The sequence below is a fragment of the Ptychodera flava genome, chromosome 13 (assembly GCF_041260155.1).
Source record: "Ptychodera flava strain L36383 chromosome 13, AS_Pfla_20210202, whole genome shotgun sequence".
NCBI classification, from domain to species: domain Eukaryota; kingdom Metazoa; phylum Hemichordata; class Enteropneusta; family Ptychoderidae; genus Ptychodera; species Ptychodera flava.
Genome location: NC_091940.1, coordinates 1,991,615 through 2,014,532, shown reverse-complemented (window position 1 = coordinate 2,014,532; position 22,918 = coordinate 1,991,615). Strand labels below are relative to the sequence as shown.

The 22,918-nt window shown below is 33.9% G+C and overlaps 1 protein-coding gene across 4 annotated transcripts in view; it reads left to right on the top strand.

The window, feature by feature from the left end:
• The window catches only part of LOC139147064 (glycine receptor subunit alpha-2-like), a 32,144-nt gene extending 18,572 nt beyond the window's left edge, over positions 1-13,572 (top strand). For 2 of the 4 annotated variants that reach the window (XM_070717919.1, XM_070717921.1), the window contains exons 7-9: positions 346-575; positions 11,347-11,469; positions 11,827-13,572. In XM_070717919.1, coding sequence (XP_070574020.1) covers positions 346-575; positions 11,347-11,469; positions 11,827-12,111 — 638 coding nt within the window. In that variant the 3' untranslated portion in view covers positions 12,112-13,572. The remainder of the gene's footprint in view (positions 1-345; positions 576-11,346; positions 11,470-11,826) is intronic. The other 2 variants (XM_070717917.1, XM_070717920.1) reach the window with 1 other exon arrangement.
• Positions 13,573-22,918: the final 9,346 nt, after the last annotated feature.

The window sequence follows — 22,918 nt, the reverse complement described above, 5'->3', positions numbered from 1 at the left end:
CTTTAGAGGGTGTAGAGAATGAAGAAGAATATGAAAAATTTCCATTGACTTCCTTATATAATACCATATATATGCAGTGCTTTAGCAATACTATGACACTCCGTGGAATTCTATTATCCCAGAAAAGATACGTACAACAACTGAATAGGTAACCATACCCTAGTTGTATTGTAAATGTAAATTATTTTATCAACATTTTAGATTACATGAATTCGTCATCATTAATAAATATTTGTAATAGCGTTCTTGGTGGACATTAAGATTGGCCGAATACAATATCTACATAACAATGACATGACATGACTTTCTCCAACTATCAATAATTTTGTTCGTTTGTTGTTGCAGGAAACTTCACAAGTCTTAGAGTTTACTTCTTCTTGAAGAGGATTTTTGATTTTCATCTTATTCAGACCTATGTTCCAAGCATTCTTCTTGTTGTTATATCTTGGGTTTCGTTTTGGATAAACCCTGAGGCGTCGCCGGCACGAGTCGGTCTTGGTATAACCACTGTGCTAACGATGACAGCACAGAGTACAGGGGTGAGAGAAACACTGCCCCCAGTGGCGTACATTAAGGTAAGCGTCAACCGATATATTAATCGCATGGAGGGTAAGAGAAATGGGACTTATGATTCTTTATTGTGGTGATATAACTGAAGTCTTTATCACCTTATTTGTTTTGAAATCAAAAGCTCATTAATAAACATTAAAAATAGTGACATGTCTGTGCTATGTTGGATTTGTAACATGGCAACATAAGTGCTTTGATCATGACGGAGAGATCGAGAAACACCATACTGTTATTGTCCTTGACGTATTCTCACAAATGCAGACATTCACAGACATCGCTACAGGTTTGGCACTCCGGCTATGACTAATAAAACACTAATTTTAAGCACTTTTCATTCTAGTCCATAAAATCTGAGAAATCTAAGTAAATCAGAAATATTATCATTGATAAGTGTCATTCTAATCAACCACACAGACAGTTTGAAACTGTCTCGCACAAAAATATTAACTGATTTCGCCTCATTTAGGTTGACCAGTACGGCCATATCGAAGAGTTCGATATCTTCCCTTACATATACCCCCCTTGCTGTCTATATAGTGGGCCCTCAATCGTTTCAATATGCAGGCATACAGATGTCAAGGTAATGTGTACTTAAATTTAGAAAATAAGAAATAGCAACTGGAATGTGAATTAAACTGGATGTTAATTCAATAGAATGGTGTCACATGAATTAACAAAACGAATTATCGTTATGCGAAGCATACATTTACGATGGGTCGAAATTCAAGCTATTAGAGTGGCTCTGATTCTTAAATTCCGCATTATAAGAACTAAGCTTGTCTTTATAAATCAAGGTCTGTAAGGTGTTGTTCACAGTTTGACTAATCTCTAAAAGGTGCGCACGATGTGTTCCTGAAGGCAGAAACCGTAAAGAACAACGTACGTGCGTTTCAAAATACCACTGTTATCTCAGCAGGCAGGCTGGTCACTGTGAACTCTGTCATGGTGGCCATGGTAACACCATTGCACATAATGCAAGGCGATACAGAGAACGCACAAAGGAGAGGTATTGTCAATATGTGACAAGTGTAATCAGATGTTTCAAACATCTAACACGTATACGTACTAATCGGCCAAGATTCACTTGGAAAGTTTTCAAAGTAAGAAGATTGCACTGTAATTTGTGAAACGATAGACATAATCCCGTTGAAGTGGCAATTTCCATGACATCACAGCTACTGACATTGTGATGATATTTAACTGTTTTATGATTCAAATAGGATTGAAATACCATAATATTTACCTAAATCATGTTGGTATTATTTTACAAGACAATGGTATTTGCATAATATTATTCAAATTACATTTCAATTATACCAAATATATCATCGTAATACCGGTGTAATGGTTTGTATTTACATTTTGATGATTCTTTACGATTATGTAAGTAGGTAAGATTCAAATTGGCCTGTAATTGAGTCTCGGTTTCCTTGATATGACTTTAGCTTTCTTCGCAGCTGATTTCAGTTTCTATCATCAGGCAAATTGTAAGATGTTTAGATTTAATTGTTACAAAATAATGAAAATTCATTTGCGATATAAAGCGAGCGTACAGTCTTGCAATGTTTTCCACCTCCACTGATCACTATATAATTTTCCCAAACCTTGCAAGGTTTCTTGAGCTTATAGCTAGGTCATTTGCAGCTAATGTCAACATTACTGGCTTTGCGTAAACATCCAGTTTTATCAGTATGAATTCAATGACGGTCACGTTTGTTTACAATGTCAGCACTATTTTTTTTTCAAAATAGTAAGATCATTACATTTTGCAGACAATTTGTGTCTCTGACACTGAAATACAGCGTTACCTGCGTAGTTAAATGGTCTTTAATTTCGGTCAATCCTTGATTTTATTGCTACTCTATTTTTCCTTCAAATTGAGGCGCACTGCATATGTATGTCAGTTCGTCCTTACGAATTACTAGGTAACTAACCATACGTACTATAACTCTGCCGAACACAGTTTCCTGCGTGGTTTTGTTAGAGGGCGCGCATGCCCTTGTCAATGCCTGTATAAGATACGCCCTATATTTGCTAGACCAGGCTCACTCTATAGCTCTGAATATTCATAAATAGTTGAAGTCTGTGAAGCTGAGTGTATCGACTCAATAATTCCCCATTGTTTCTTGTATGCTGTGGTACGATGGATGTTTGTGCAGTCATAAAACATTTTCGCTGATTAGGCTATTGATTGTTCTGTCGGTGCGTATTTCACTACACTTACCGGTATATACACCAGGATATCATTCTAACACGAGAGTTGTTCCAAGTTATCATTTTCTGCAGTCCCATTGAACTTGAGATATTTGTTATGATAGTGGAAGCCAAGAATATGAACTCTTCACTGACTGCCAGTATATTGGTAAAAATTTAAAGTTTGTGAATACTGTAGCATTTTTCGAATTAGGGACTGGTCAGTTTCTTTGGCCTTGGGGGGCGATGGATTCATGGGGGGTCACCCTGTTTTTGACTTTGGTGATAGGGAGGTCACCATGTTTTTCAAATGCCCAATAAGGGGGGGGGTCAGTGTGTTTTTGAATTTCGACACAGGCTCCTCATTGCCTAAAATGCATCGTGTCAGCCACAAATTCATCATTCAGTTGCATTTTTCGGCGCGCCCTTCGGGCGCGTAACTTTAATAATCTGACATATTTTTCAGCACGCCCAACTTTAACATATCAGGCATACATATATCAGAGATATCTGTATGTTCAATATTTTTCAGCGTGCTCTTCGAGCGCATTACTTTAGTATATCAGACATTATTCAGCCCTTCCTGTGCATGACTTTAATATACAAGACATTAGTCCGTGGGCTAGAGGGGGTCTACGTGCACCACCGCCCCACAGGATAACAAACCTGTATTTTTCAGACCCCTTGGGATCCCTAGAATACGAAATGGAATTTTAACAGGAAAAATATAGGGACGCAATAGCTGTTATGGTCATGTTTTGAAGGGTACCGCAAAATCACGATTTTCCAAGCCAAATGCATTTTCGTCAAATCTGTTTTCTTGTAAGTCATGTGCTGAGCTCATTTTTTAACATAACCTCACTTGTTTGGTACATTAGAAAGGGAATTTACTCCTATTTAACTTAAGACGACATATTGCACTATGCAATATCTTCTACAGTTTTTGTCAAATATAACCAAAACTTACCCCTTACCCCAAAATTTAACATTGCAAATTACAGTAAAACTAAAATTCTACCAATTTTTTAGTTAGGCATAATAAAATGTGCATTGCTTTGTCTGAAATCTGTTTTATTTGATACAAGGACATGTCAGAAATATGAAATAGACTTTTAACAGAAAAAATATTGGGAATCTACAGCTGTAACAGTCATAGTTTGAAGGGTACCGCAAAATAGCAGTGTTGCAGATTTGCATGCATTTTTGTAAAAACTGTTTTCCTATAAGTTATTTGCTGAGTTTGTTTTTGAATATAACCTGGCTTGTTAGGTATCATTAGAAAGATAATTCACTAATCTTTAGAATGACATATTGTAACATGCAATATTTTGTGTAGTTTGCATGATATATAAGCAAAACATACCCCATACCCCAAAGTTTACATTGAAAATTTCAGTCATAGCTAAAACCAAATTCTACAATTTATTTAGCTTGAATCAAAAAATCTGGCCGTTTGTGCTATTAAATCTATTTTATTTGGTACAGAAACATATCAGAAATAGGACTCTACAGCTGTAGCGGTCATATTTTGAAGGGTACCGCAAAATCACAGTGTTGCAGATTTGCATGTATTTTTGTTAAATTGGTCTTCTTATAAGTTATCTGCTGAGCTTGTTTTTGAATATAACCTTGCTTGTTGGATATCATTAGAAAGATAATTTATTAATTTTTAGAATGACATATTGTAACATGCAATATCTTCTATAGTTTTCATGATATATAACCAAAACCTACCCCATACCCCAAAGTTTACATTGAAAATTTCAGTCATAGCTAAAACCAAATTCTACCATTTTTTTTAGCTTGACACAAAAAATCTGGCCGTTTTTGCTATTAAATCTATTTTATTCGGTACAGGGACATTTCAGAAATATGAAATAGACTTTTAACAGAAAAAATATTAGGACTCTACAGCTGTAGCGGTCATATTTTGAAGGGTACTGCAAAATATTAGTGTTGCAGATTTGCATGCATTTTTGTTAAATCTGTCTTTTTATATGTCATCTGTTGAGTCTGTTTTTGAATATAACCTAATTTGGTAGGTATCATTAGAAAGATAATTTACTAATCTTTAGAATGACATATTGTAACATGAAATATCTTCTATAGTTTTCATGAAATATGACCAAAACTTACCCCATACCCCAAAATTTTCATTGAAAATTGCAGTCATAGCTAAAATCAAAATCTACCATTTTCTTTACCTAGACATATAAAATCAGGCATTTATTTGTATGAAATCTATTTCATTCGGTAATGGGTCAAGTCAAAAATATAAAATAGACTTTTAACAGAAAAAAGATTGGAATTCTGTAGTTGTAACAGTCAGATTTTGAAGGGTACAGGAAAATCTCAGTATTCCTGACTTGCGTGCATTTTTGTTGAATCTATCGTCTTTTAAGTCATCTGCTGAGCTTCTTATAGAATATAATGTAAGTTGTTAGGTATCATTAGTAAGATTATTTACTAGTCTTTAAAATGACATATTGTAACATGCAATATCTTGTACAGATTTTTATGAAATATGACCAAAACTTACCCAATACCCCAAAATTTACATCGAAAACTACTGTCATAGCTAATGTCAAATTCAAGCAATTTTTTACGCAGACATAAAAAATTAGACAATTTTTTGTATGAAATCGGTTTTATTTTGTACTTGGCCATATCAGAAATATGAAATGAACTTTTAACAGAAAAAATATTGGGATTCTATAGCTGTAACAGCTGTATTTTTAAGGGTACAGCAAAATCTCAGAATTCCTGATTCGCATGCGTTTTTGTTAAATCTGTCATCTTATAAGTCGTCTACTAAGCTTGTTATTGATTATAACTGAGTTTGTTTAGTATCATTGAAAAGGTAATTAAATAGTGTTTACAATGACATATTGTAACAGGCAATATCTTGTATATTTGTCATGTAATATGACCAAAACATACCCCATACCCAAAGGTTTATATTGAAAGTACTGTCATAGATAACGTGATCAAATTCCGTGAATTTTTAGCTAGACATGATAAAAATAGCTCTGTTTTGGTATTAAATCTGTTGTATATGGTACTGGGTCATGTCAGAAATGTGAAATAGACTTTTAACAGAAAAAATATTTGGACTGTATAGTTGTAACAGCCATATTTTGAAGGGAAATGCAAAATCGCAGTACCGCAAACTGGCACCTTTTTTGTTAAATTCTTCTTCTTGTAAGTCATCTGCTGAACTTATTTTGTGACACAACCTGGCTTGTGAGGCATCATTAGTAGGGCAATTTATTCTTTTTTAAGATGACATATTGTAATATACAATGTCATTCATAGTTTTCCTGGAATATGGTCAAATTTTACCCCATACCCAAAAAGTTCAAATCGCAAATTACGGCTTATCTTAAATTCTACCATTTTTTGCTGCACATAATACAAAAGGCAATTCTTGTTTAAAATCTGATTTATTTGTTACAAAAGTATGTCACAAGTGTAAAATTAACTTTTAACGGGAAGATGATACAATTTAGTAGCCATTTGGATCATTTTTGGAGGGGGAACCCATATATTGCAAATGTATGTGTTTCGGCAAATTTGCCCTGATACCTGGGTACCCTTCCAAGTATGATCCAAAAGGCTACAAAATCATATTATGTTCCTGTTAAAAGTTAATTTCATATTTGTGACATACTTTTTTAACAAAAACACAGATTTCATAGATTGCATACAAGCATTGCCTTTGGTATATAAAGTTAATAAATTGTAAAAAAAGGTAGAGTTTCAGATTTGCAGTAATTTGCTGTGTAAACCTTGGGGTATGGGGTAAGTTTTGGTCCTATTTCATGAAACCTAAACAAGACATTGCATATTACAATATGTCATTTTAAAAACTAATACATTACTTTTCTATTGATACCTAACAAGCCAGGTTATGTCAAAAATCAAGCTCAGCAGATGACTTATAAGAAGACAGATTTAACAAAAAAGCAAGCGAGTTGGCACTACTGTGATTTTGCGAGACCCTTCAAAATATGACTGTTACAGCTGTGGAGTCCCAATATATTTTTCTGTTAAAAGTCTATTTCATATTTCTGACATTCCCCAGTACCAAGTAAAAAGATTTCATATAAAGCATTGCCTTATTTGTTATGTCTAGCTAGAAAATTGGTAGAATTTGACGATAGCTACGAAAGTAATTTTCGATGTAAACTTTGTGGTATGGGGTAAGTTTTCGTCATATTTCATGAAAACCATATCAGATATGGCATGTAACAATATGTCATTTAGAAAAGTAGTAAATTAGCTTTTTAATGATACCAAATAAACATGGTTATGTAATAAAATAAGCGCAGTAAATGACCTACAATGGGACAAAGTTAACAAAAACACATATGAGTATGCACTGCTGTGATTTTGCAGTACTCCACAGAATATGCCTGTTACAGCCATAGAATACCAATATTCTTTCTGTTAAAAGTCTATTTCATATTTCTGACATGTTTCTGTACCAAATAAAATAGATTTAATAGCAAAAACGGCCAGATTTTTTGTGTCAAGCTAAAGAAATTGTAGAATTTGGTTTTAGCTATGACTGAAATTTTCAATGTAAACTTTGGGGTATGGAGTAAGTTTTGGTTATATATCATAAAAACTATAGAAGATATTGCATGTTACAATATGTCATTCTAAAAATTAGTAAATTATCTTTCTAATGATATCCAACAAGCAAGGTTATATTCAAAAACAAGCTCAGCAGATAACTTATATGAAGACAAATTTAACAAAAATGCATGCAAATCTGCTACACTATGATTTTGCGGTACCCTTCAAAATATGACTGTTACAGCTGTAGATTCCCAATATTTTTTCTGTTAAAAGTCTATTTCATATTTCTGATATGTTCCTGTACCAAATAAAATAGATTTAATAGCAAAAACGGCCAGACTTTTTGTGTCAAGCTAAATAAATTGTAGAATTTGGTTTTAGCTATGACTGAAATTTTCAATGTAAGCTTTGGGGTATGGGGTAAATTTTGGTTATATATATTGAAAACTACACAAGAATTGCATGTTACAATATGTCATTACAAAGACTAGTAAATTATCTTTCTAATGATACCCAACAAGCCAGGTTATATTCAAAAACAAGCTCACCAGATAACTTGTAGGAAGACAGTTTTTACAAAAATGCATGCAAATCTTGCAACACTGTATTTTGCGGTACCCTTCAAAATATGACTGTTACAGCTGTAGATTCCCAATATTTTTTCTGTTAAAAGTCTATTTCATATTTCTGACATGTCCCTACACCAAATAAAATAGATTTAATAGCAAAAACGGCCAGACTTTTTGTGTCAAGCTAAAGAAATTGTAGAATTTGGTTTTAGCTATGACTGAAATTTTCAATGTAAACTTTGGGGTATGGGGTATGTTTTGGTTATATATATTGAAAACTACACAAGATATTGCATGTTACGATATGTCATTTCAAAGACTAGTAAATTATCTTTCTAATGATACCCAACAAGCCAGGTTATATTCAAAAACAAGCTCAGCAAATAACTTATAAGAAGACAGTTTTAACAAAAATGCATGCAAATCTGCAACACTGTGATTTTGCGGTACCCTTCAAAATATGACTGTTACAGCTGTAGATTTCTTATATTTTTTCTGTTAAAAGTCTATTTCATATTTCTGACATGTCCCTACACCAAATAAAATAGATTTAATAGCAAAAACGGCCAGATTTTTTGTGTCAAGCTAAAGAAATTGTAGAATTTGGTTTTAGCTATGACTGAAATTTTCAATGTAAACTTTGGGGTATGGGGTATGTTTTGGTTATATATATTGAAAACTACACAAGATATTGCATGTTACGATATGTCATTTCAAAGACTAGTAAATTATCTTTCTAATGATACCCAACAAGCCAGGTTATATTCAAAAACAAGCTCAGCAAATAACTTATAAGAAGACAGTTTTAACAAAAATGCATGCAAATCTGCAACACTGTGATTTTGCGGTACCCTTCAAAATATGACTGTTACAGCTGTAGATTCCCAATATTTTTTCTGTTAAAAGTCTATTTCATATTTCTGACATGTCCCTGTATCAAATAAAACAGATTTCAGACAAACCAATGCATATTTTATTATGCCTAGCTAAAAAATTGGTAGAATTTTAGTTTTACTGTAATTTGCAATGTTAAATTTTGGGGTAAGGGGTAAGTTTTGGTTATATTTGACAAAAACTGTAGAAGATGTTGCATAGTGCAATATGTCATCGTAAGTTAAGAAGGAATAAATTTCCTTTCTAATGATACCAAACAAGTGAGGTTATGTTAAAAAATGAGCGCAGCTCATGACTTACAAGAAGACAGATTTGACGAAAATGCATTTGGCTTGGAAAATCGTGATTTTGCGGTACCCTTCAAAACATGACCATAACAGCTATTGCGTCCCTATATTTTTCCTATATTTCCTATATTTTTCTATATTTAGGGATCCCAAGGGGTCTGAAAAATACAGGTTTGTTATCCTGTGGGGGTGCACGTAGACCCCCTCTAGCCCACGGACTACATTTATATCAGAGATATCAGGATGTTTCATATTTTTTTCGCGCCCTTCGGGCGCCATACTTTAATAAATCAGAGATATATGCCAAAGATATCTTGATGTTTGCTAAGTGAAAGTGTACCGTTATGAAATCTGCATTTCATATGAAAAGCATGACAAATTCCTGATACTTTTCTGTTCTCTATATGAGAATTCAGTATGAGAAAGCAACATGCACAAATATTTCACAATATATATTTGATACAGTGACTTATTTTAGAGATAGAAAAATGACAAGATATCTTTCGTTCTCATTGATGCAACTGTTTTCCTTTGTGTCTCAGGTTTTCTGTAGAATGATGCTTTTTTATGACCAAAATAACAGTTAAAAAAGGCAGTTTTTGTCATTATTAGCTGTGCTTTTATGGTTACAATGTTACAAGAAAAGGTCATCTCAGACACTGCACACATCAGATTTGGCTAAAATGCCTCTCTATGGCTTCTCAGGAGATTTAATTGGATGGCTGGTAAGTCTTAACACCCATCAAAATTTTTGATTTACTGCTTTTTCCTCTTTGATATTAATGATTGACATCCATTCTGTTCAGGACATCTGGTTAAGCATAGAAAATGTGAAATACATTCAAAGCTCATTCAAAATGTACTATATTCAAACTTTAAGATTGACACTTTGAAATTCCTATCTTCCAACTGACATGTCAACAATTTCATTAAAACACAGAATGACTATTAAAATATAAATGTATGTAAAATATAATATATATATATCACGTGCGGGGGGTCACCCTGTTTTCGAAATTTGGAATAGGGGGTCACCCTGTTTTCAAAATTTGGAATAGGGGGGTCAGCCACTTTTTGATGTCGGCAAAAAATAATTCACCGCCCCCCGCCCCAAGGCCGAAGAGACTGACCAGTCCCTTAGTAACTCAGGCATGACGGGTAATCTGAGGGGGACAGTTAATATGGTGCATTCAAGGGCTTCTTTCATACAATCTCTTTTTAGCTAAACAGATAATTGGGTCGACTTTGCTATTTCAAACTGTTAGGCATCGGGTAATTTTCGAGGTTTTTCAAGTCACTTAAGTTGAACTTTCAACTTTTCTAATAGACAAAGTCCATATAGGGGAGAGAGTAACATCAAAATCAACAGTTACCTGTATAACAGATGGCTGAAGGGAGTCATTCATTGCGATATTAGATGACTGCTGTTTGTTGTTGTTTTTTGTACGTTGTGTGTGATTTTAAATGTTAGCTTAGATTTATTGTGTTCCTGTCGGTGACTATGATTAAATAATGGAATGTAAGTACTCATGTAGATGGTGTAATGTAATCAACTTCAATTCCTTATTTCCATGATAAGGCGTTTTTGCATACAGACGCAACATAAAGTACTTCCATTTCAGAGTTGATATAGATAAAAGACTTGGTGTCTGTTATGAGTTTGAGTAGCGATAAATTGACACATTGGACATATGTAAATGGTTAGAAATAATATGCAGTCTGTGAATTGATAGGGACAATATGATGTCTGTGAATGGATAGGGACATTATGATGTCTGTGAATGAATAGGGACAATATGATGTCTGTGAATGAATAGGGACAATATGCAGTCTGTGAATTGATAGGGACAATATGATGTCCGTGAATGAATAGGGACAATACGCAGTCTTTGAATATATAGGGACAATATGCAGTCTGTGAATTGATAGGGACAATATGATGTCCGTGAATTGATATGGACAAAATGATGTCTGTGAATTGATAGGAACAATATGATGTCTGTGAATGGATAGGGACAATAGGCAGTCTGTGAATGGATAGGGACAATATGATGTCTGTGAATGAATAGGGACAATATGCAGTCTGTGAATTGATAGGGACAATATGATGTCTGTGACCTGGTTTACGTCACTTCTACAAATCCTATCGGCAATTCTAGCCATCGCCACAAATTAATGAAAACATTTCCAAATCCTGACAACTTCTTTTTTGCAGCACTAATGTGATACATCGAATGATCACTTTTCAGGCTATCGACGTGTGGATGACAACGTGTTTAGCTTTTGTCTTCGCGGCGCTTCTGGAGTTTGCCTTAGTGAACTATGTACTAACAGAACAGCGGCAGAAAGTGTCCAAAAAATTCAGGGAAAAGGTACAGACGTTGTCATTGTTTCTTTTTATCGATTTAACGACATCGACATGTTTTTTGTCGATGAAATGATCTACACACACAAACTATATATATATATATATATATTATATATATATATATATATATATATATATATATATATATATATATATATATATTACCAATCCAATGGTATTTCAAAGACTTTGGAAAAAATTGCTTTGTATCGTCAAGAAATGATGTAAATAATATTATATCGAATGTGGAAATTGTGCCATTGCTCTACTAGATGTGTTGTTAGTGCATGCTAATGATGTACTTTGTTCCTCAATTGTACGGGAGGTTGAAAAAATGTGTTAATGTTTTTCAATCTATCAGGAAATACGAAAGTCGTTGAAGAGAGAAAACGGTGAAGCTGGTACAGAGATACCACTGAATATAGTGTCCAAAAATTCTTTCGTTACCCAACAAGCAACAGGAGAGGAAGAAGATGACGAAACGCATCCCTCAATACTCCTTTTGAATTCGCGTGTTACTCCGAGACTCATTGATCGTATTTCGCGATTTTTATTCCCGTTTTCTTACATTTTATTCAACGTCATTTACTGGCCAATCTGTTTCTATGGTTACGGGGCTGAGACAATACCAGTCCATTCTCAGTAGATCACTTAGTTATCAGAATATTACACAAGTTTCCAATTGTCTTCGTGCATTTATTTTCCCAACTCTAGATTTCGTGCGATTCGTTGTTCCGTTTGGTAATTTGGCGAAAAGGATCAAACCAATCAATCAATTTATCACAAAATACGTAAAACGCGCCAAAACCAATAAGCAATGTTATTCTCAAAGGCGTGCGAAAGCTAGTGCACAATATGTACCTTTGCGAACAAATCGATCTTTTTAAACTATGCTTGAAGCTGTTCAGACTAGATGCTTGTCGAATGTCACATTGTAAGGATTTCAAATGTCGTAGACACACAAATGAGAGTCTGTGTATTTCAATCTATGCTAAGATACGCACAACTGATTTTTACCGATTCGGAGAGCCATACACGACAATGTTTGTATTGGTTTAGTAGATCTTGATATAGACTAGAGCTTGGCCATTGAGAGCTTTGTAAGTTAGTAGCAGGATTTGTTCGTACATGCTCTAATATTTTAGCGTTTAACAATGCGGGCTATCGCATTTTGATCACGCTGAAGAAGATAAATACTGTAATCATGGATTATTTACAGTATTGGACTACATAATCTGTCAAGTTTCTTTATTTATATATTTCGTCATTATCAAAATTTGCATAGATGGCCATAATTGACTGGGCAGGTAGTTTAATGTGTTGATGAAAAATTTACATTGTTGAGGGTAAATCCTATGTTACGGATTAATTACGCCGTTGCAATAGTGTTTGCACCTATACAGTCGACAGTCCTAAGGGGTTAATGAATTTTTATCGAACAGGACCTGTCTGCTGCAGTCTTATAATAAGTTTTATCCATGTCTTGAAGTGAAGATTTCGATTGAACTGACAGCAGATGATAATTTTGTGGGAGAAAATCACAAGTTAAGCTAATGCAATCTGCATACTGATGAAACTGATGAAATTGTAGATTACACTGACTGATAAGTTTACCAAGAGGAAAAAGACTTTCAGAATAGTTCGATACATTGAAAATAATGTGCTTCCCTAAATAAAAAGTAGGTCACTTTTACTATATCATTGCACCTCGAATTTCGATCAAAAATCTGATGAAAATCGCCGACATATTGTATAGTTTCGCTCATCAACTGCGTTGAAGGTTTCTACATTTCCGATATCTAATTATCATCGAATTAGCATAAATATAGAATCTGATGAAAAATGCCTACAAAGGAGTGAAAAATGTAAAATAATGGAGAAGAAACTGTATGATCCAGTTTAATGAAAAGAATTACTCCCTTGAAAAAGTGTGAAGAGGATAAACAATGGCAATAATTACCTTATATTTAGTTTGTAAAATGTACTTCAAAAAGAACACTGACAATTACTATACTTATCCTTGAATATACAGTGTAACTTCATTTTAAATGTTACTCCTCCATTGAAAATGGAATTTATTGAATAATAAAGACCTATGAAGTATCAACACAAGTACATTTGTTTAATTTAATCGTAATTTTTGTAATCGTTGAAATTCAGAACATCGAGTCATTCAACTCTCTTCGGTACTACTGGTACAAGCCCTGCATCTGCAGGCCAGTCAGCCACTGCATAACCAACCCACTATACGATACTAGAATCATGCAAAGCTTAAACATTATCAGTGCTCGTTCTACATGCCGAACTCGGCTCCCTAAACATTTAAAATCGTACCATATTTTAAATCCGTGTACCCCACAGCCTTTTATCACTGATTCTAAATGTCACTAGATCGACCTATGGAGAAAGATTTTTTCCTTGCTTCGAACTGGCTGATTCATTGTTGGTTGTGTTTATGCCGCAGAATAACATACTCTCTCTGATGGATATTGTGTAGTGCTATGAAACATTATGCAGATGTCTCGGAAAATCTAAGCGGCAAATGTTTCGAACAAATATACAGCTGGATGACGTGCTTAGTTCGAAAACATTTCAAGATTAGGTTTGCGGAGAACTTTTTTAAGAACTAGTTACAATGCTTTATGATTTTCATGAGAATCGGGGAGTATTGGCATTTGTGTAGAATATGCTGCGTCAATTCAACGCTTCAATAAAATGACGTAATATGGACGTGAAGTGTGGTGGTACATTTTTTCACTATCGACAATAGTGATAAGAATAAAACTATTCTTGGCTTATAATCGACTGGATCTGCAGGCCAAAGGTTATTTGAAACTAACACAGACTTGTTTGACCGACATCATTCATTTTAAAGTGCCATTTACAAATTTATGTCCATTCACCCTGTTCAAAATTAGGTGTTGTCCTGTGTCATAGAACGAGTACTTGTAGGTCAAGGATTTCCTCTTCCACACCAGGTGCTCACTTCGTAGATTGTAATTGATTCAAATGCAAAATGAACGGATGAGTTCTGGAAGAGTTGAAGTCACACCCGCACACCTGGTTTGCGTCAGTGGCAGATGCCGCCGAACGTGGCATAACTCAATAAGACGTCTTTGTTGTGACATTTACCCGAAACAGGACTTATTCAGAGTAATACGGACAGTAAGTGTAGGCATGGCATGGATGTTCTCTCAGTAGATATTACGCAGAATTAATATTTGGAATGAAGATATGAAGCTACATACTGATGACGTAACAAAAGCCGTACGCAAAACAAACACGCCAGGTAAGGCAATATTAAAGATGTGGTACAGTCACAAAATGATGACGTCAGACATGTGCGTACTTTTTTTTTTTTTTTAATTTTTATTTACTTTGAAGAAAAAAAAGCGCACAAAACGACAACAAAACAATACATAACACAAAAATCACAGGAGTACGAGGTAAAGAAGCTTACATTACTAGGGGCACAAACATACCCCATTTCGTATTAAATTTCGTTTCACTTAAAACTTTCTGTTCAATGGCCATTATTTCTTTACTTTCTTAGTGAAGGATATTAAAGATGGTGTAATTTTGTATATCTGCTTGCATACAATAGATATTTCCCAATAAGTATGATATGATTCAGTATATTAGAATCACTTGGAGAACCTAATATAATGGTCTTACATGAAAATGACACACTTACATAGACCTTCAAAAAATTTCTATAGCTTTCCACAACTTTTGTGCAATTTCATAATGCCAAAATAGATGCTGTACAGTTTCAATCTGCTACAATGTTCACAAGTATTATCAGTTCTTACTTTATTTTTGAAAAGGAAGAGATTTGTTGCTATGATACGATGAAGAACCTTAAACTGGAAAACTCTAAGCTTTTCCTCCTTGGTAACTTTGTAAGGAAGGTGCCAAATTTGTTTCCAGTTTACTTCTGTATCTTTAACATAGTCCATTTGCTCAAACTTAATCTCAGCAGTAGGTCTTGCAAATTTTCTTTTAACAAGTAAACTATAAAAGTCCTGTGATTTACCTTTACCAATATCCACAACAATCCTCTCACAAATATCTGCATTTGAAATGTGGTTACAAGCATAAATTAAATCTTTCCATTCTCTTGGTATGGCATTAATATTGCCCAAATACGTTACAAAATCAGTGGAAACACTATATTTACTAATAAAGCTAGCATATGACATGAATTTACCATCATCATCAATAAGATTATGAATATATACGATGCCCTTGTTAATCCACTTATTATAGCAAACTGATTTACCTTCAACTAGAATATTCTCATTATTCCAAATTATCTCTGAGATAGCATCTTGAGGAGTTGTAGGTAAACTATAATTTTGTAACTCTTTCCAAAATCTCAGGACATCCCTGTAAAAACAAGGGGATGATGGTTTGCATTCTATGAATATTATAATTACAGTTCAGTAAAAATTTCAATCCCCCATAAGGACGGAAATAAAATTTGGGTATTATTCCCCATGAAGCAGTACTTTCGGCAATACGTACGGCCCATGCTAATTTGAAGGCCTTATTTTGAATTTCAATGTCAATCATACGTATTCCACCCTCTTCCAGCCCTCCAATCAGCGAGTCATTTTTTATATGATGTTTCTTTCCCCTCCACAAAAAGCTGAACAAATGAGACCTTGTACAACTTATGTCCTTATCTGGAAGACATGTGCGTACTTACAGAAATGAAGTTAGAGGTTACGTTCTTAAAGGGACCACAAATGATTTTCGGGGCATAAGCTAGAAACAGGGACGTGGAACTTACGGGGAAATTGTTTTAAGGAAGGTTCCCAATTATCACGATTTCCGCTTCACGCCTACTTATTGTCCAATCCTAGCTGTAGCCTCTTCCTCTTCTGACGTCATTACAACTCTGTGGAAGCAACAATTATAGGCGAGCGGCAGGCTCACCTATTTTTCACACTTAATGTACCCACCTTACATACAGCCACATCATACATCATTTGAAAGCCTATTATCTCTACTTCAAGAAAATTGACGATGTGGAGCTGCCAAGTAGGGCCATAACCCCCTAATTTGCATAATTCACATGGGTACCCAATTTGCATAAATATGATATAAAATTAGGAAATTCATTGTTAACTACTCTAAACATACTTTTAAACTACCGAGTGATATATCAAATGAAAGGTATTTACATGTAGAATACAAAATTGATATCCAAAAAGATATTTAAAATGGTTTACTGAAATATTTTCATATTTCTATTGAAAAAAATATTTTCCCCTTTTGAATAACAATATTTTAAAAATTTTAACACATACGGCGACATCATACAGCCACATTATACGTCATTTGAAAGCTTACTTTCTCTACTTGAAGAAAATAGACAACATTTAGCTGTCAAGTACAGCCGTAGCCCCTAATTTGCATAAATCCGACGGGTACCCAATTTGCATAAATGCGATATAATATTAGATACTTATTATTCACTACTCGAAACATACTTTTAAACTATCGAGTGATATATCAAATGAAAGGTATTTGCATGTAGAATACTAAACAGACATCCAAAAAGATATTTAAATTCATTTCACTGAAATATTGTCATATTTATATTGAAAAAATATTTTCCCCTTTTCAATAACAATATTTAAAAAAATTTAATACAAAAAGCCAAATCGTACAGCATCATCATACGTCATTTGAAAGCTTACTATCTCTACTTCAAGAAAATTGACAATGTGGAGCTGTCAAGTACGGACGTGGCCCTTAATTTGCATAATTTACATGGCTACCAAATTTGCATAAATGCGATATAAAATTAGAAATTTATTAACTGCTATAAACATACTTTAAACTATCGAGTGATATATCAAATGAAAGGTATTTGCATGCAGAATACAAAATGGATATCCAAAGAGATATTAAAATGATTTTTACTAAATGTTTTCGTACTAATGTAGAACAATATACTTTCCCCTTTTGAATAACGACATTTTAATAATTTTAACACATAGACCCGCATCACACAACCACATCAAACGTTATTTGAAAGCCTATTATCTCTGCCTCCTGAAAAATGACGATATGCAGCTGACAAATAGGGCTGTAATTATTTAATTTGCATAATGCACACGTGTACCTAATTTGCATGAATACGATATAAAATAACAAAAATCCATTGTCAAGTACTCTAACTTACTTTTCAACTATCAAGTGATATATCAAATGATAGGTATTTGCATGTAGAATAGAATCATGAACTCGAAACGTGTATTCAAAATACTCTTATTGAATATTTTCAATTAAATCGTAAACGTCTTGACTCGTTTTTAATATTCAAAATAATGTGTAGTAAATACAATAATGCTCACATTATACGGATAAATATCTGAATTTGTTTTGCAATTGATTTTTTGTTTAAAATACTAGCACCACTTACAAGTTGGTACCTCATGCTAAAAATACAAGTGAACAAAATGACGCCCACCAGGAAAGTTCGTGGGCCGCCCAATTATAAGTGGATGATGCAGTCAAACCTTTCACAGATCAGAATTCATTGACTATTTTCTCAAACAAATCGTGAATAAATAAACAACATACATCAAAGATACGACAGATTTTACATGGAAAATTGAGACAATAAAAGTTCCGGCCAATGCGACATTGGTAACACTAGACATTGTTTCAATGTACACTAATACACAGCACAATGAAGCAATGGAATCAGTCGGCAGAGTATTAAATCAGGAAAGATCATCTAATGATTGCATAATCAAACAACCAACAACAAAATACATGATAGCTATGCTGAAAATGATCTTGAAAAACAACATTTTCAAGTCAACAGTGAATTTTACCGTCAGGTATTTGGGTGCGGTACGGGATCTTCAGTTTTACCAGAAATTCCCGACATTACATTTCACAAGACAAAATGAGAATAATTCAGCAAAACACTGAACAAATATCGCTCTGACTGAGATTCAGAGACGATGTATGATTCTCATTGGAACTCAACACGAGCTTAATGAATTCATGTCAAATATAAACAAATGCATCATACTTTCAAATTTTCGAAAACTCTTCTCAGGAAATCATATCGTTAGACCTCATTATCTATAAAGGTCATCGGTGCAACAAAGAGAACATTCTCGACTGCAATACACACACAAAACCAACAGACACACTGCGGTTCATGAAACCAAATGGCAACATTCAAGGGCCTTGTTAAACGCGAAAAATTACGATACATTAGAACAATCATGCAACAACAAGACACTACAAAATACAAGACATTTTCGAGATAAAAGTAATGAAATGCGACAAAACGATTCTAAATCTTGTTTAATTATTACTAACTTTGGACAGTCGGATGACATTTAAATGTTATTAAATTTTCATTAAATTACTTTCAAAACCTTGAAATCGTAAAAAGTAAAAGGGAACCAAAACATTTTCAGATCCCCTATATGCAGATCAAAAACTCCAAGTACCCCTCTACAATCTTCCAAAACTTTCGAATCCAACCCGAATTCCTCCGCCCCTCACCGTTATTTGTGAGCGTAGCCTAATCACATACATAAGAAACGGAAATATAAGCGTAACGATGATGCCAAACTTCACAAAACCTACAACAGTCCGATCTCCGATTCAAATGAACATACACAAATACAGGCTGAATGAACTGTAGACATTCTAGCTTCCGTACTTGAACAAACTGAACTTCAGAGGAACAACTCGGTTGGTAACACCTACAATCATTCAATCAGTGCACATGTTCCACCGAAAGAAAATGAAGGACTGATGAAGACAACTCTATTCTCGAAAGGTAGCATCAAAGGATCGCAGTGTCACATTAGTCTTGCTACCCCATGCTATAGGGCAGGACACGTAGATTAGGGCTACGTCTCGCCATGGCAAATCAACACCATACATAAAACGGCCAAACATAACATAATATACACTTACAATATACACAATATCATACACAAAATTCAAACGACTAAGATATGAACGATGTGTGGAGCAGCTTTCTCTTATTACATGTCACCAATTGTGTCTGCTGTCAAATTAATCTTCCCTGCACAGACCTTTGTTTGGCAACACTTTTACTCATGACAATGCTGGTGAAGAAGATGATGATGAATTCCTACAATTACTAGATTTACTGGAAATGACATGAGTGACTTGGATCATGAATCATGCCATTATTTTGACTGCAGCTTACTCTGACACATTGTTTGAGCTACAGAGCTACATTTCAACAACAACAATAGTGTCGTTCATGTGGATCTTTTTTATGTTTGCACTTAATAGTAATTGGTGATATTTTCCCAACACATCTTTACCAAATAATGTTGGCGTTCAAATCATTTACCATATTTTTTAAAATCAAAATGTTATATATATCCTGTTTTCATGGTTACAACATTACAAGAAAATGTTGGTATTCTTGAGTAACATTAAAAAGTTTCCTTATGCTGTGAATGGCTATATACTACTAGTAATACTCCAAACAAAAGGCATATTCGAAGAATCAGCCTCTGACCTCTAAAAGCTAGACATCGGTATTGGATAACATTGTAAACAAGAAGAGATGTTTATATGTTTTAAAAACATACATTCAACAAAAAAGTTATAATTTTCAGAACTAATTTCAGCTGTTTGTTCTCCATGTTCTATGCACTTTTTTCACATCATAATGCTTGTGGTTGCATTGATACTTTAGTTATTTTTTAAAATACATTATTCAAAAGCGGAAATATTAATTTCAACAGAAATATGAAAATATTTCAGTAAAATATGAAAATATTCAGTAAAATCACTTTAAATATCACTTTTGATATTAATTTTTGTTTTACATGCAAAAACCATTACCAATTACTATATATCACTCGATAGTGCAAAAGTATGTTTACTAATTTTATATCTCATTTCTGCAAATTGCTTACAAGTGTACATTATGTACATAAAGGGGTACGGTCTTCCTTGATAGCTCAACATGTCAATTTTCTTCAAGTAGATATAATAAGCTTTCAAATGACGTATGATGTGGCTGTATGATAGGGCTATACGTGTTAAAATTTTTAAAATATTGTTACAGGGGAAAATATTTTTTCCATAAAAATATGAAAATATTTAAGTGAAATCAATATCAATATCTCTTTGGATATTAATTTTGTATTCTACATGCAACTAGCTTTCATTTATATATCACTCGATAGTTTAAACGTATGTTTAGAGAAGTTAACTATAAATTATAATATTATATCGCATTTATGCAAGTTGGGTATGCGTGTTGATTATGCAAATTAGGGGGTTGTGGCCCGATTTGGTAGCTCCAAATTGTCAATTTTCTTGAAGTAGAGATAATTAGCTTTCAAATGATGTATGATATGGCTGTGTGTTGTGACTGTATGTGTTAAATTTTTTTAATTATTGTTATTCAAAAGGGGAAAATATTGTTTTCAATATAAACATGAAAATCTTTCAGTGAGATCAATTTCAATATCTCTTTGAATATCCATTTTGTATTCTACATGGAAATACCTTTCATTTGATATATCACTCGATAGTTTAAACGTATCGTTAGAGAAGTTAACAATAAATTTCAAATATTATATCGCATTTATGCAAATTGGGTACCCTTGTTAATTATGCAAATTAGGAGGTTATGGCCCTACTTGGCAGCTCCACATCGTCAATTTTCTTAAAGTAGAGATAATAAGCTTTCAAATGATGTATGATGTGGCCGTATGTAAGGTGGGTACATTAAACTCCTAAAATAAGGCTCTTTTTGTGGATTCGCCGCTCGCCTATTAGTATACAAGGGGAGAAGAAAGAGTAAACAATTGTCATATTTACAATGAACAAAATTAGGCTAATGACTAGTCTCCATTGGTTGATTTGCATACTCAAACAATACTCAGAAATACACTTGTCTTAAGGTAGTAAGCGCCTCAAAATTGAAAGTCTTCAACTTGCTCAGCACTTCTCAAGATAGTTTTCCACCATTCTCTTTAAAAATAATGAAAAATCAGGGGTTACCGTGCAAATTTGTGTACTATGGAAACAAATTTCCTTAAATGTGCCGATCTTTGAAATTCAATATGGCTGCCATGGCTGTGTTAACTTTATGGAAAAATAACCTTTCGAATTTCACAAAAAGTAAGTCAATAAAAGCTTCAGTTACTCAATGAGCTTCAAAATTAGCCCACGCAAGAGGTAAAACAAAATAGTATTGTAAACGTTTAAGAGTCTGAATATCTGTCCCCGAGGCGCATTCTACCCTAAGTAAACATTTATATTGCTTCGAATGTCTTAGGGAGCATTAGTTTTTTACGGGGAGGGGGATCGGCGGAACTTGAGCAACAAATGAAATGTAAAAAGCGATCCCCCCTCCAAATCAAATTTCTAAAATTTGCCCCCCCCCCAATTCATCAATCGTAAAATGTGACCCCTCCCCAAATAAAAAGTCATCAGATTTGATTCATTAACCCTTCGCACCCTATGGCCCTGGGCTGAAAAATTAGGCCCTTCATAAGTGTTTGCAAGAAAAAGAGTTACCCACCCCAATTTTCATGCTCAAAAAACAGCGACCCTCCCCCAGATGTGTTAGTCCGTATCAATAATATCTTGATTGACTTATAATTTTTCATTTGACCTTGAACTTTCAAAGAATCCTTTTGAACTTTACAAATAATCACTTGGTGAAATTCCAATATCATATTGGTTTTCAGATCAGCTTTTTCAAATATAATATTCTCGTCACGTACATTTATATCAATTGTCAAACTTTTTTTAAAGCACAGATTTTAATAGCTAGTTTTGTATTGTAAAAATATATTCAAAGTTTCCTCACATACCACAATGTATAGTGAATCAACATCTCGGTGAAATTTCAAAATCAAATTTCTTGCTCACAAATGCATCGGTAACTACCCTAGTCTGATCATGTACATTAATAACAATAATCAAGAGTCTATAAACACACAGGTTTAGCTAGTTTTGTATTGGAAAAAAATTATTCATAGTTTCTTCATAGACCAACATGTATAGTGAATCAACATCTCAGTGAAATTCAAAAATAACATTTCTTGCTCACACATGCACCGTAACTACCCAAGTCTGATCAAGTACATTAATATCAATAATCAAGAGTCTATAAATACACAGATTTAGCTAGTTTTGTATTTAAGAGAAATTATTCATAGCTTCTTATAGACTACTCATAGATTATGTATGGAGGACCAAGCAACATTTCAGTGAAATTCCAAAGTCAATTTGTTTTCCATAACTCAATACAAACCTTTGTAAAATTTGACCCCTCCCCCTTCCAATCATTGATTGTAAAATTTGACCCCCCTAAAAACGGTTTCGTAAAAGTCAACCCCCCTGATTTCAACCGAACCCCCCCCCGAAAAAAAACGAATGCTCCCTTAGGTCTTAAAAATGAAATG